We start from the raw sequence: 13778 nt of genomic DNA, 5'->3' as shown, positions 1-13778 counted from the left end.
TATCAACACTTTTTAAACTTTTGGTGCCAGAGAGAATGACATAAGAAAGTAGTCAAGGCGACTAGCTTGATTGAGCCTCCGCCATGTGTATCTCACTAGGTCAGGATATTTAAGCCTCCATATATCCAATATATCCATGACATTCGTGATTTCCTTAACTGCGTGAGGGTGATAGTTTGTAGTGTGATTTCCTTTACGGTCCATAGATGTATTTAAAACCGCATTATAATCTCCCACCATAATAATAGAGTCGTGTTGCTTGTACAAATTATTATATATATTTTCAAATGTAATGTGGTGCGTGCTGGTGGCAGGGAAGTCAGGCGCAGGAGAATGAACTTGGTAAAAACTGAGCTGTTTAATAAACATCAAAACCACTGAAAACCAAAGTATACAAAATAACAAATAGAGGGTGCAAAACCCGTCGCCCACCAGAATAACAATAAACACCTACATACAACAAACAATCTCCGACAAGGACATGAGGGGAAACAGAGGGTTAAATACACATGTAATTGATGGGATTGGAACCAGGTGTGAAGGAAGACAAGACAAAACCAATGGAAAATGAAAAATGGATCAATGATGGCTAGAAGGTCGGTGACATCGACCGCCGAACAAGGAGAGGGACCGACTTCGGCGGAAGTCGTGACAGTACTCCCCCCCTCCCTTGACGCGCGGCTCCAGCCGACCTTGGGGACGACCCGGAGGGCGAGACGCAGGGCGATCCGGATCGAGACGGTGGAAATCTCGCAGCATAAAAGGATCCAACACGTCCTCCACCGGAACCCAGCATCTCTCCTCCGGACCATACCCCACCCAGTCCATGAGGTATTGAAGGCCCCTCGCCCGACGTCTCGAATCCAGTATGGAACGAAGAGAGTACGCCGGGGCCCCCTCAATGTCCAGAGGGGGCAGAGGAACCTCCCACACCTCAGACTCCTGGAGTGGGCCAGCCACCACCGGCCTGAGGAGAGACACATGGAACGAGGGGTTAATACGGTAATTTGGGGGAAGTTGTAACCTATAACCTACCTCGCTCACTCTTCTCAGGACTTTAAATGGCCCCACAAACCGCGGACCCAGCTTCCGGCAGGGCAGGCGAAGGTGCTGGTTTCGGGTCGAGAGCCTGACCCGATCCCCTGGTGCGAACACCGGGGCCTCATTGCAGTGACGGTCTGCGCCCACTGTCTAGCGGAACGGTGAGCAGAAGATGGACAGCGTCCCATGTCTGCTCCCCGCGCCGGAACCAGTCGTCCACCGCAGGAGCCTCGGTCTGACTCTGATGCCAAGGAGCCAGAACCGGCCGATACCCCAATACACACTGTAAGGGGTTGAGGTTTGTGGAGGAGTGGCGGAGCGAGTTCTGGGCCATCTCTGCCCAGGGCACGAATGCTGTCCACTCCCCTGGCCGGTCCTGGCAATAAGACCTCAGAAACCTACCCACATCCTGGTTTACTCTCTCCACCTGCCCGCTACTCTTGGGGTGAAAACCTGAGGGAAGGATAACCGAGATCCCCAGACGTTCCATGAACAACTTCCAGACCCTTGAAGTGAACTGGGGACCTCGATCAGACACTATATCCTCAGGCACCCCGTAGTGCCGGAAGACGTGTGCAAACAAGGCCTCCGCAGTCTGTAGGCGGCAGGACTTAGAGAAACGATCCACAAAGACCAGGATAGTGGTGTTTCCCTGTGAAGGAGGAAGATCAGTCAGGAAATCCACTGACAGGTGCGACCATGGCAGTTGTGGAACGGGTAAGGGTTGTAACTTACCTCTGGCCAGGTGTCTAGGAGCCTTGCACTGGGCGCACACCGAGCAGGAGGTAACATAAACCCTCATGTCCTTAGCTAAAGTGGGCCACGGGTACTTCTCACTAAGACAGCGCACCGTCCGACTGATACCAGGATGACCAGAGGAGGGTGACGTATAGGTCCAATAGATTAGCCGGTCGCGGACAGCAGACGGAACGTGTGGACGCCCAGCCGGACATTGAAGGGGAGCGGACTCTGTACGCAACACCTGCTCAATGTCCGCGTCCAGCTCCCACACTACCGGTGCCACCAGGCAAGAGGCCGGGAGAATGGGAGTGGGATCCATGGGCCGCTCCTCTGTATCATACAGCCGGGACAATGCGTTTGCCTTAGCGTTCTGAGAGCCTGGTCTGTATGAAAGGGTAAATACAAAACGGATGAAAAACATGGCCCACCTCGCCTGGCGAGAGTTCAGTCTCCTCGTCGCCCGGATGTATTCCAGATTACGGTGGTCAGTCCAGATGAGAAAAGGGTGTTTAGCCCCCTCAAGCCAATGTCGCCACGCCTTCAAGGCCTTGACGACAGCCAACAGGTCCCGGTCCCCCACGTCATAGTTTCGCTCCGACGGGCTGAGCTTCTTCGAGAAGAAGGCACAGGGGCGGAGCTTCGGTGGCGTACCCGAGCGCTGAGAGAGCACAGCTCCTATCCCAGCCTTGGACACGTCCACCTCCACTATTAACGCCAAAGGGGGATCCGGATGGGCCAGCACGGTAGCCGAGGTAAACAGAGCCCTCAGGTGACTAAAAGCCCTGTCCGCCTCAGCCGACCACTGCAAGCACACCGGGCCCCCCTTCAGCAGTGAGGTAATGGGAGCTGCCACCTGACCAAAACCCTGGATAATCCTCCGGTAGTAGTTGGCAAACCTTAAGAACCGCTGCACCTCCTTTACCGTGGTGGGATTCGCCCAATTACACATGGCTGCAATGCGGTCACTCTCCATCTCCACCCCTGATGTGGAAATGCGTTACCCTTGGAAGGAGACGGATTGTTGCAAAAACAGGCATTTCTCAGCCTTGGTCTTGCTCTAACAGGCGACCAAGCACTCTGCGCACCAGGGACACATGCACAGCGCGTGTAGCGGAGTATATCAAAATGTCATCAATATACACCACTACGCCCTGCCGGTGCAGGTCCCTGAAAATCTAGTCTACAAAGGCTTGAAAGACTGAGAGCGCATTCATCAACCCGTACAGGATGACGAGGTACTCATAGTGCCCAGAGGTGGTACTGAAAGCCGTCTTCCACTCGCCCCTGAGATCTATTTTGGTGAAGAAGCGCGCCCAGTGCATTGACTATTGCTGTAGTTATGACCGGTAGCGGGTAACTATACCCCACTGTGATCTGATTCAGACCTGATAGTCAATACACATCTGATTCAGACCTGATAGTCAATACACATCTGATTCAGACCTGATAGTCAATACACATCTGATTCAGACCTGATAGTCAATACACGGGCACAGACCCCCATTGCAGGGATTCGGAGACATATGTTTCCATAGCCTCCATCTCCACCGGAGGGTTATAGTTATGGCCAGGATTAAGGTTATAGGGTTAGGGTTCCATTAGATATCCGGATACCACAGAATAAAAAAGAAATCCCTCAATGTCCTTGTGTCCTGTTGACTCCTCAGCTAAGTGTTGAGTTTGTGCTGGCAGCAGGGGTGAGCCCTGGCCCTTTGGGATGGAGGAGGGTACTCCATTCTGAATGGTGGATCTGGCTGGCTGTTCAAGACTCCAGGCTGATCACTAGGGTTGCCTTCCAAATGGCACCCTATTCCCTACATAGTACATTACGGGGGCCTGGTTATAGTAGTGCACTATACACAGAATAGTTTATGACTGTGAGGCATGAAGCTTCTCCAGACCTGAAGAACAGTCCAGGCGCTTCACCAGCCTTGTCTCTATCCTTGAACATAAACATGCATGTACACACACACAGGTCACCTTTCAATGGGCAATCACTCTGGGTAGTGGTATCACTAAGATATATTTGGCTTATGCCATTCTTTCAAATGATTATTTAAGCTTTTAATTATCGGTCCAAATTCATTTAGATCCAGAAACAAAACACCATTCAAGCTTTGTTCCTTCAATATGAGCATTTGATGTCCTTTCTCCTTTCCTCTTTAAAATAATACTTTCTACTATAGATGCCGTTTTGACAGGAAAACAACTTGACCCCAGCTCTAACATTTTGTTTTTAGCCAAAGAAAGGATAAAAGAGTCCCCTCTAAAATTGTACTAAATAACTCCCATGCATTCTAAAAGAACTAAGAATCATTCTAAAAGAACTAAGAATCATTCTAAAAGAACTAAGAATCATTCTAAAAGAACTAAGAATCATTCTAAAAGAACTAAGAATCATTCTAAAAGAACTAAGAATCATTCTAAAAGAACTAAGAATCATTCTAAAAGAACTAAGAATCATTCTAAAAGAACTCCCATGCATGGAGCTCAATGTTCTGACATTCCACTCATTCTAATGTCAGATAACACGCTGATTACCAACAGAATGTAAAGTACTTACAGACCTAAATAACATCTGAGGAATTTCTTAACGACCTCTCCTCATTCAACACACGGCATGTTCCCCCACTGGGTGTCATCATGCCTTGTAGTGTAGCTATTCTATTATAGTCATATTTTTCATCCTGATTCCCCAGTACACGGTTTGTCTGAGATCCCCGTATCATTTGTAATTATGCAAAGCAGTCTTTTCATGCCATGCAAAAGGAAAGCAATTTTTGTATGCAAATGGTTAAATTCCCCCCGAGTGCGGCGATTGGAGGGGTGCTGATAACCGGCCTAATGATGAGTGACAGCATGCAATATTGGGGTCACCACACGTATGACACCGATGAAAATGATCAACTAAATGCCAGAAGTGTCCAGGATGAACACATGGAGGGAGGGGGGGGGGGGCGAGATTAAACAAAGTGAAATGCCAGAGTCACAGCGACACCTATTAATCCTCAAATTGGATTGGATGTAATGAGAAAATATTTTCTTAGTGATTGAAGTGATGCGGAGTCTTTTAGTACGTTCAAAATGGCACTTTATCCCCTATATAGTGCAATACTATTGACCAGAGCCCTGATCAGAAGTACTAGGGGATAGTGTCATTTGGGACAATCTCCCAGATGTTGACAGTTGGAGCAACAGTCATTCAAATATCCCATGGAGGTCTTATTCAAATGACCTCTCTGAAGACCACCACAGCCAGCAGCATTCAGAGATTAGACTCAACACCTCAAAACAACCCTGAATGACCCTGAAGCTTTAACCCACCTGAGGCTCTCAGACCAATAGAAAACTACAACTGTTTTTTTGCATTACACTATAGCGAAACAAGCCCGTGGTCGCTGTGTGTGGAATCTCCCATCATTCACATGGTCAGACAGGGATATAAACAGGTTGACTTTGAACAATGGCTCTGGTAGGACTCTTTTTTTAAAGATGCTACATCAGATGGGGACAGCTATTTTAAACAGCCCAACAACCTTCAAGAATGGTGTCGGTCAAGTGGCCTTCCACATCAATGTGGAAAAGACAAAGGAGCTGATCCTCAATGTCAACAACTTGCCAATGTCCCAACCAGTCTCTCTGGACGACCAACCAGTGGAGGTGGTTGAGTGTTTTAAATACCTAGGGACACAAATTGATAACAAGCTGAGTTTTACAGAGAATTCAGACTGTATTTTCTTTTAAGCAATCCAACGCCTGTTTTTAATGAGGAAATTGAAGGTCAGCCAGGATGTTCTGGAGACGATATACAGCAGCTTGATGGAGAGCATCCTCACATTCAATATGACAGTCTGGTATGGTCATCTGAGCGTGAGGAGCAAAAGCAAACTGGCCAGAATAGTAAACACAGCCAGCAAAGTAATTGGTCGACCACAGGCACATTTGAGCATTCTGTTCCACAAGGCAACCAAAAAGAAGACACTGGCTGTCATTGGTGACCCCTGCCACCATCTACACCCTCAGTTGGAGAGGCTTCCCTCTGGCCGGCGCTTCAGAATGCCCATGGCCAAGAAGAACGTGTGCAAACATGAATTAATTCATTGTGCTGTTGAACTACTGAACGCAAAGTAAATTGTATCACTATATGTACTTATCTATCCAGTGCAGCTGGGACAGCGGTCGTTTTTGAGTGAATGTATCAATGTCTTCTATGTTTTTAGTGTTTGCAACATGATGGACTGACTGGTTTAAATGTGATGATGTGAGAATGTATGTGTATGTGATCCTTTTAATGGAAGGTGATGCCAAAGAAACATGTCCATCCTCGATGGACAATAAAGTTTTATTCTATTCTATTCAAGTATTCACAGTATTGGCATGACATCACTAAAAGGGGGAGCGGCAATTTTCAGGGTCAACAATGTGGCACCACCACCTGTAGCTAGCTAGCTGTCATATGACAAATCTTGGTGTTTCTGTAAAGAGATAGGCTTTTAAGAAGGGCCTGTTCCAAGTATTCCAGTGAGACAAACCTGTTGGACCCCCCTACATTTAATTACATTTATTTAACATAACATACAGTAGTGGAACACATGCTGGGAAGAGAGCTGACCATGGTCCTGAAAAGGTGCCTTGTTTGTAGAGGGTAGAATATAATATATTTCCTTTATTTTGGTGGTAATAGGTGGCTGGTAATTTTTATTAGCTCTGTTTCACTTCTTAGAGGGACCTAAGGAGCAAGGTTAGGACCCAGATAGTGTTTCACTGTTTATTTAGTGTGCTTATCCAGGCAAAACAAGAGCTTATTGACGGAGCTTGGTACATACTGAGCTTGGTACATACTGAGCTTGGTACATCCTGAGCTCGGTACATACGGTGATTGGTACATACAGAGTTTGGTACATAAGTAGCATGGTACATACTGTGATTGGTACATATGGAGCTCAGTACATACTGCGCGTGGTACATATCAATATTTGTACATACCAGGTTGGGTACATACCACTATCGGTACATACTGAGTGTGGTACATATCAAGCTTGGTATATACCGCGCTTGGTACATACTGGACTTGGTACATACCGAGCTCGGTACATACTGAGCTTGGTACATACCGAGGTTGGTACATACCGAGCTTGGTACATACCGAGGTTGGTACATACCGAGCTTAGTACATACTGAGCTTGGTACATACTGTATTGTAGCTGGCTAAGACATTGAAAGCATAAACAACTAATCGATGACTTGAGAGAAACTATGGGCTCTATTCTATCTGTATTGCTGAAGCGGTAGAAATGTAAAGGTCATTTCTGACTAAGCCGACATATGCAGCGTTTACCATGATGATTGGGCTAAAGAGCAGTTAGAGCAGTTCTTTTTGTGTGTTTGCAATCCTACCAAACCACCTGTGGATCTTTTTAAAGTCACATGTTTTACTATGTAAAGCAGAATAGATTCCATCTATAAGGCTTGTTGATATATTTTTTCATGATCACTGATATTTCTTATGGTGACTTCCTTCTCTCCAGTGTGTGTGTGTGTGTGTGTGTGTGTGCGCGTGCGTGCGGGGCTATACGACATGAGTCAGTCAGCATTCCATCCTGTTACTGTGTGGTTGGTAGGAAGTGTTGACAGCATAATCTACAGTCTGAAGTAGCATGAAGCTGCCAAGCCACATGAATCACCACCAAGCACCCAGCCAATCACAGACACTCTGGCTGACAATGAGGTGAGATTGGCAGGGTAAGGGGAGGAGGCCAAGCTAACTGTCAGGCTGATGTGACTTGGAGCTTACTCCACAGTGACCAATGCTTTGTTAGTGTTGGTCTTTCCTGCTCATACTGTGCTGCTGTTGCTCACAAATCAAATCACATCACATTTTATTGGTCACATACACATGGTAAGCAGATGTTAATGCGAGTGCAGCGAAATGCTTGTGCTTCTAGTTCCGACAGTGCAGTAATATCTAACAAGTAATCTAACAATTCCCAACAACTATCTTATACACACAAATCTAAGTAAAGGGATGAAATAAGAATATGTAAACTATCGTTCAAAAGTTTGGGGTCACTTAGAAATGTCCTTGTTTTTGACAGAAAAGCAAAAAAATGTGTCCATTAAAATAACATCAAATTGACCAGAAATACAGTGTAGACATTGTTAATGTTGTAAATGACTATTGTAGCTGGAAACGGCTGAGTGTCGGTTGCTGATAATGGTCCTCAGTACGCCTATGTAGATATTCCATAACAAATCTGCCATTTCCAGCTACAATAGTCCCGTTGATGTGGATAGGGGGATGCTCCCACTGCTGTTTCCTGAAGTCCACAATCATCTCCTTTGTTTTGTTGATGTTGAGTGAGAGGTTGTTTTCCTGACACCACACCCTGAGTGCCCTCACCTCCTCCCTGTAGGCTGTCTCGTCGTGTTGGTAATCAAGCCCATTACTGTTGTGTCGTCTGCAAACTTGATAATTGAGTTGGAGGCGTCCATGACCACGCAGTCATGGGTGAACAGGGAGTACAGGAGGGGGCTGAGCAAGCACCCTTGTGGGGCCCTAGTCTTGAGGATTAGCGAAGTGGAGATGTTGTTTCCTACCTTCACCACCTGGGGGCGGCCCGTCAGAAAGTCCAGGACCCAATTGCACAGGGCGGGGTTGAGACCCAGGGTCTCAAGCTTAATGATGAGCTTGGAGGGTACTGTGGTGTTGAATGCTGAGCTGTACCGTACATATTTATTTTTGCATTGTCTGAGTAGGCAAGAGACCTCACAATACGATGCTAAGGTTCAGAGTTGAAAGATGAGTTGAAAGTTGAAAGAATAAATTAGTTGAAAGATAAAAGGTTTTTGCAGTATAGGACACAGCATTAACATGGCCCACTTTTTAACTCTGGATGAGTTTCAAATGGTACCCTATTCCCTTTATAGTGCACTACTTTCAACCAGGTCTAATAGGGCTCTTGTCAAAGGAAGTGTACAATAAAGGAAATCGGGTGCCATTTGGAACACACAACTGTGATAGGCAAAAGGAGTTTATGCCCAAATGTAATAACATTCCACTATTCCTCCTCTGTACTGCCACTATTACTATTGTTCAGAACCGAATGGCTCAAATGGCATGCTTATATATCCTTGGCTTGTCAAAGTAAACAGTCATCTCTCTGGCTGTCTTCATGGTGACATGAAATGATGGGATGCATCATGTACAATTATATCTTTCGTCGAACATGAGTGAAGTAATATCTGCTAAGCAAAATATGTGACCAGGGCTTCACTAGGATATACTTTGAGGCTGAAGGAAATACTGTACACACTACTGGTGAATAATAGTTTGAAATAGCCAGGCATTGGTAGTGTATGCTACCAATGCCTGGTCATATCATTTCCTGGACATATCATTTCCAGGTCATATCATTTGCAATTCAGAACATATTGGATGTACAAAACAGAATGCAATCCAATGGACACAACATACATGGAGATTGACATAAGATTTTGTGATTTAAATGGTATGAGTCTTGTCAAAGCACTAAGTGTTGGGGTAGAGCTGACAGTACTCCTGTAGTGCAGATGAACCTGCCATGTCTACGGCCCCAATGGCACCCTATTCCCTACATAGAGCCCTGGTCAAAAGTAGTGCACTATATAAGGAATAGGGTACCATTAGGGAATCAGATATGGACTCAGCTGTTAATAAGACACAGGGACATCCCGTGGCAGTTTATAATAGCAATAAGGCACCTTGGGGGTTTGTGGTATATGGCCAGTATTCCACGGCTAAGGGCTGTTCTTATGCACGACGCAATGCGGAGTGCTGGGACAGAGCCCTTAGCCGTGGTATACTGGCCATATACCACAAACCCCCAAGGTGCCTTATTGCTAGCCACTTTAAACAATGCTACCTAATATAATGTTTACATACCCTACATTATTCATCTCATATGTATATACTGTACTCTATATCATCTACTGCATCTTTATGTAATACATGTATCACTAGCCACTTTAACTATGCCACTTTGTTTACATACTCATCTCATATGTATATACTGCACTCAATACCATCTACTGTATCTTGCCTATGCCGCTCTGTACCATCACTCACTCATATATCTTTATGTACATATTCTTTATCCCCTTACACTTGTGTCTATAAGGTAGTAGTTTTGGAATTGTTAGCTAGATTACTTGTTGGTTATTACTGCATTGTCGGAACTAGAAGCACAAGCATTTCGCTACTCTCGCATTAACATCTGCTAACCATGTGTATGTGACAAATAACATTTGATTTGATTTGCTATTATTAACTGGTTACCGATGTAATTAGAACAGTAAAAATAAATGTTTTGTGATACCCATGGTATACTGTCTGATTTAAAGCCAGGAGCATACCACCCTGCATCCCGCTTCTGAAGCTATGCAGGGTTGGTCCTAGTCAGTCCCTGGATGGGAGACCAGATGCTGCTGGAAGTGGTGTTGGAGGGCCAGTAGGAGGCACTCTTTCCTCAGGTCTAAAAACATATCCCAATCCAATTCCCCAGGGTAGTGATTGGGGACATTGCCCTGTGTAGGGTGCTGTCTTTTGGATGGGATGTTAAATGGGTGTCCTGACTCTCTGAGGTCATTAAAGATCCCATGGCACTTATTGTAAGAGTAGGGGTGTTAACCCCGGTGTCCTGGCTAAATTCCCAAGCTGTCCCTCACACTATCACATAATCATCCCCAGCTTACAATTGGCTCATTTCTCCCCTGTAACTATTCCCCAGGTCATTGCTGCAAATGTGTTCTCAGTCATCTTACCTGGCAAAAAAAAAATATATATATATACACACAAGGGTGTGAACCACCAAGTTTATAATCACACTTAAGCCATTGTTGCTGCATGTATAAGTTCATCTAGAAGCACTGCTTAATTTACAAAAGGACAATATCATACAGTACACACACCAATTCATACAACTGCTTTACTTGAGGCAGGCATCAGCGTAACTACATTTGGTTTACTCACAATCGTTGTCCACAACTTACACTTATTTGCCAGGGCTCAACAATCTGAGGAAACACATATTGCTTGGTATCATTATCACTATGGTAACTAGAATTGTTATCAGTATTCACTTGACCTAACTGAGCAGTTTTCCTTCTGATCTACATTACATGGTATGGTTCAGTACACGGGACCAAAGTGAAAAAAAGACATCAAACTTAAATATGTCCTATGATTCAGATGTGATGACCAATATAATCATTTACACACACATACATAGAAATCTAAAAACAAGATTTCTGTGATTAATATATTCCAATCATTTAACAGATAAAACTGTTTTTCAATCAGTCAAATTCTCAATGCACTAAATTGTCTGTTTGGAAACAAGCTCCACAGACAAAACAATAAAGGCGCCATATTGCACAGCTAAGATCAGGTCACACTTTCTCGCACGGCATCCACAAAGACGGAGAGGTGGAGGAGAGGTAGAGAGGAGGAGTTGTGGAATGGGAGACAAGAGGGAAGGAGAGAGATTCCCGTTGAGAGCTGCTGCTGAGGCTCGGTAGTGGGTACTCCTCTCACTGTGGAAGAGCTTTGAGTATGGCGTTCACCTCCTCTGCGACAGCTGTCAATGCAAACTCAAACTGCCCCTGCGGGTGGAGAGAGAGACAAAGAGGGAGAGGGAGAAAGGGGAGCAAGAGAGTCACTGTAAAGTTCAAACCAATGTTCTTTCCAGATTATTTTGAAATAGACTCACATTACAGAAATCTAAACACCTGGGGAGCTACAGGACAACGATTCATGTGAAAGATGGTCTATTAAAGTCCGTAATTCTCTGTGATTCAATAAGCAACCACTAGGGGGAGTGAGACTTGCGTTTACTAACTAAACAAACAACTAAGATTTACTGTCTGTAGCACCTAAACCACTGATGTAGAACCCTAAACTACTGAAATCAATAGTGCTGCATCAGACATATATTGCAGAAAACAAAGACTTCTACTAATAAAACATTATGATTTCATCACCATAATAGCGAAAATATGATAGTCACTCATTGTGGATAAATAGTTGAATAAAGGATGGTCGATATGACTGCTGAGGCTACCAATCTAATCATTCTCAGTGATTCCACACTAATAATTACTGTTTCCAAACTGGCTGTTGATGCACTGTGAATTGTCTGACCAGAATAAATATTTGTTCATTCTTTGTGTTTAGTGTTGTGGAACAACTTGGGTCCCATTTGAGCTGACACTCTCTCTCTCTCTCCCTCTCTCTCTCTCTCTCTCTCTCTCTCTCTCTCTCTGAGAGAGCTCTGCTTTATGAAACAGACAATAAAGCTCTACATTTGTTGAGGACACAGAGTGTACCTGTGTCACACATCCCACTGTAAACAAGACACACAACTAACTGAGCTTGCCAGTCTCTCTCTCTCTTACTGTAGAAGTATATCGGAAGGACCATAAACCTTTGACAAACCGAGCACTACACTAAAGCAAAGGCAATCATTCTGAAGCGAATTATCAGAGCTGCACTGCAGACACTTCTTAAAGCTATTAAAGCTAGGTTTTCAGGTAAAAAAAATGGATCAAAACGTTTCTACATTTCTTAGTTTTGTCTGTTCTACTAGACTGTAATCCGGGGCGATGTATTCAACTCACCATTTTAAATGAGGTTTGGTGGTGATGTACAAAGGCTCTGAGGTACATCATCCTCTTTGAGGAAATGTATTGCGGGGATTGGATGTCAAGATAACTTCTGCTCTCACTGTGTTACATTGTAAATGATTGCATCAGCCCTGCACCAAATCCAGTTGTGAAGAACATCCATTTGTGCACCAACTTACTACGCAATGGCACCAGCCTCTATAGTAAGCTCCCTCCCTCCCGCCCTCTCAAAAATGAAAGAGTCCATTAGAGTTCCCAGTAGAGGCGAGGACAGTACCTTTGTCTGGACCATAGCCGGCCGCTGGTCCCTCAAGTGCTCCAAGGTGGCAGCAATATCAATCTCCTTAGCACCTGCAACACAACACCAACAACAAATTGGACAGAGTTCAAAGCCAGGAGATAATCCAGGCAGCGTCTGTCAATCTCCTTTTTCACTCGCTCCCTTTGGAACCTCCGCCTTGCAGCGATTCAAAACTATTACATTCATCCCATCTCCACACAAGTGCTACAAAACAAGGCTCCGATTGTTCTTGTTGTCTGGATGAAAAAAAAGAGAGTGGAGAAAAAAACTGTCTGGGGGAAAAAAGACCATGTTTTGCAAAGGTATTTGTAAAGCCATGAAATGTAAGATACCGGAATCAGAGTGAGTCAGGGATTTAGCTACGATTCTTAAAAAAACAACATAAACATCTAAAAATAAGGATTTGTTATGATAAAGGCTTTGTCCCCCCTGTTGCTTTGTGAGCTAAACAAGGTGCCCTATAGGCTGTCTCAGTATCAGGCAGCGAGGGGTGGGGAGTGTCTGTCTGTCTGCCTGTCTGGCTGTCTGCCTGGCAAGCTGCCGCCCAGGTGAATAGCTAGATGTGCTGGCTACTGGACAAGCGGGGCTGCCTCCCTTCCCTGTCTCAGCACCAGTGCCCAGTCAGGCTGGCAGCAGGCCCAGCCCCAGTGCCCAGTTGGCACCGCTCCATGCTCCCCTGCCGACCAAACACGGCTGTGATCACAAAGAAGACGGCTATCTGGGTCTTGAACTAATTGGGGCCAGACTACATGATCGCCTGTGTGGCACTGAAAGCCTACCGTGAAACCTCACAGAGGAAAAAATAAGGAACAGAGCGAGGGAGACAAGCACAACACAATTAAATTCATGAGGAGTGGTGATGAAAATAGATGGAAAGAAAATGGATTTGATTCGTTTTCTGTAGCTAACTACCTCAATCCCTCCCACAGATTCCTCAGAAAATCATTCCGGTGTATCAAAAGAGCAAACTTTTTGTTTTGACACATAAAAATAATAATAAGCTCGTTCAAGCCATTCTCTCTTTCAATATGACAGT

The 13778-nt window shown here is 44.9% G+C and overlaps 1 protein-coding gene across 4 annotated transcripts in view; it reads right to left on the bottom strand.

The window, feature by feature from the left end:
- Positions 1-10604: 10604 nt before the first annotated feature.
- Positions 10605-13778, bottom strand: part of LOC109875289 (receptor-type tyrosine-protein phosphatase N2-like) — a 144708-nt gene continuing 141534 nt past the window's right edge. For 3 of the 4 annotated variants that reach the window (XM_031809922.1, XM_031809921.1, XM_031809923.1), the window contains 2 exons: positions 12719-12792; positions 10619-11421 (listed from right to left, as the gene is read on the bottom strand). In XM_031809922.1, coding sequence (XP_031665782.1) covers positions 11350-11421; positions 12719-12792 — 146 coding nt within the window. In that variant the 3' untranslated portion in view covers positions 10619-11349. Of the gene's footprint in view, positions 11422-12718; positions 12793-13778 lie in introns of all 4 variants that reach the window. The other variant, XM_020467592.2, reaches the window with a different exon arrangement.

Source organism: Oncorhynchus kisutch, linkage group LG30, assembly GCF_002021735.2.
Source record: "Oncorhynchus kisutch isolate 150728-3 linkage group LG30, Okis_V2, whole genome shotgun sequence".
NCBI classification, from domain to species: domain Eukaryota; kingdom Metazoa; phylum Chordata; class Actinopteri; order Salmoniformes; family Salmonidae; genus Oncorhynchus; species Oncorhynchus kisutch.
The sequence above is the reverse complement of the archived record's forward strand: the minus strand, read 5'-3'. Positions and strand labels throughout refer to the sequence as shown.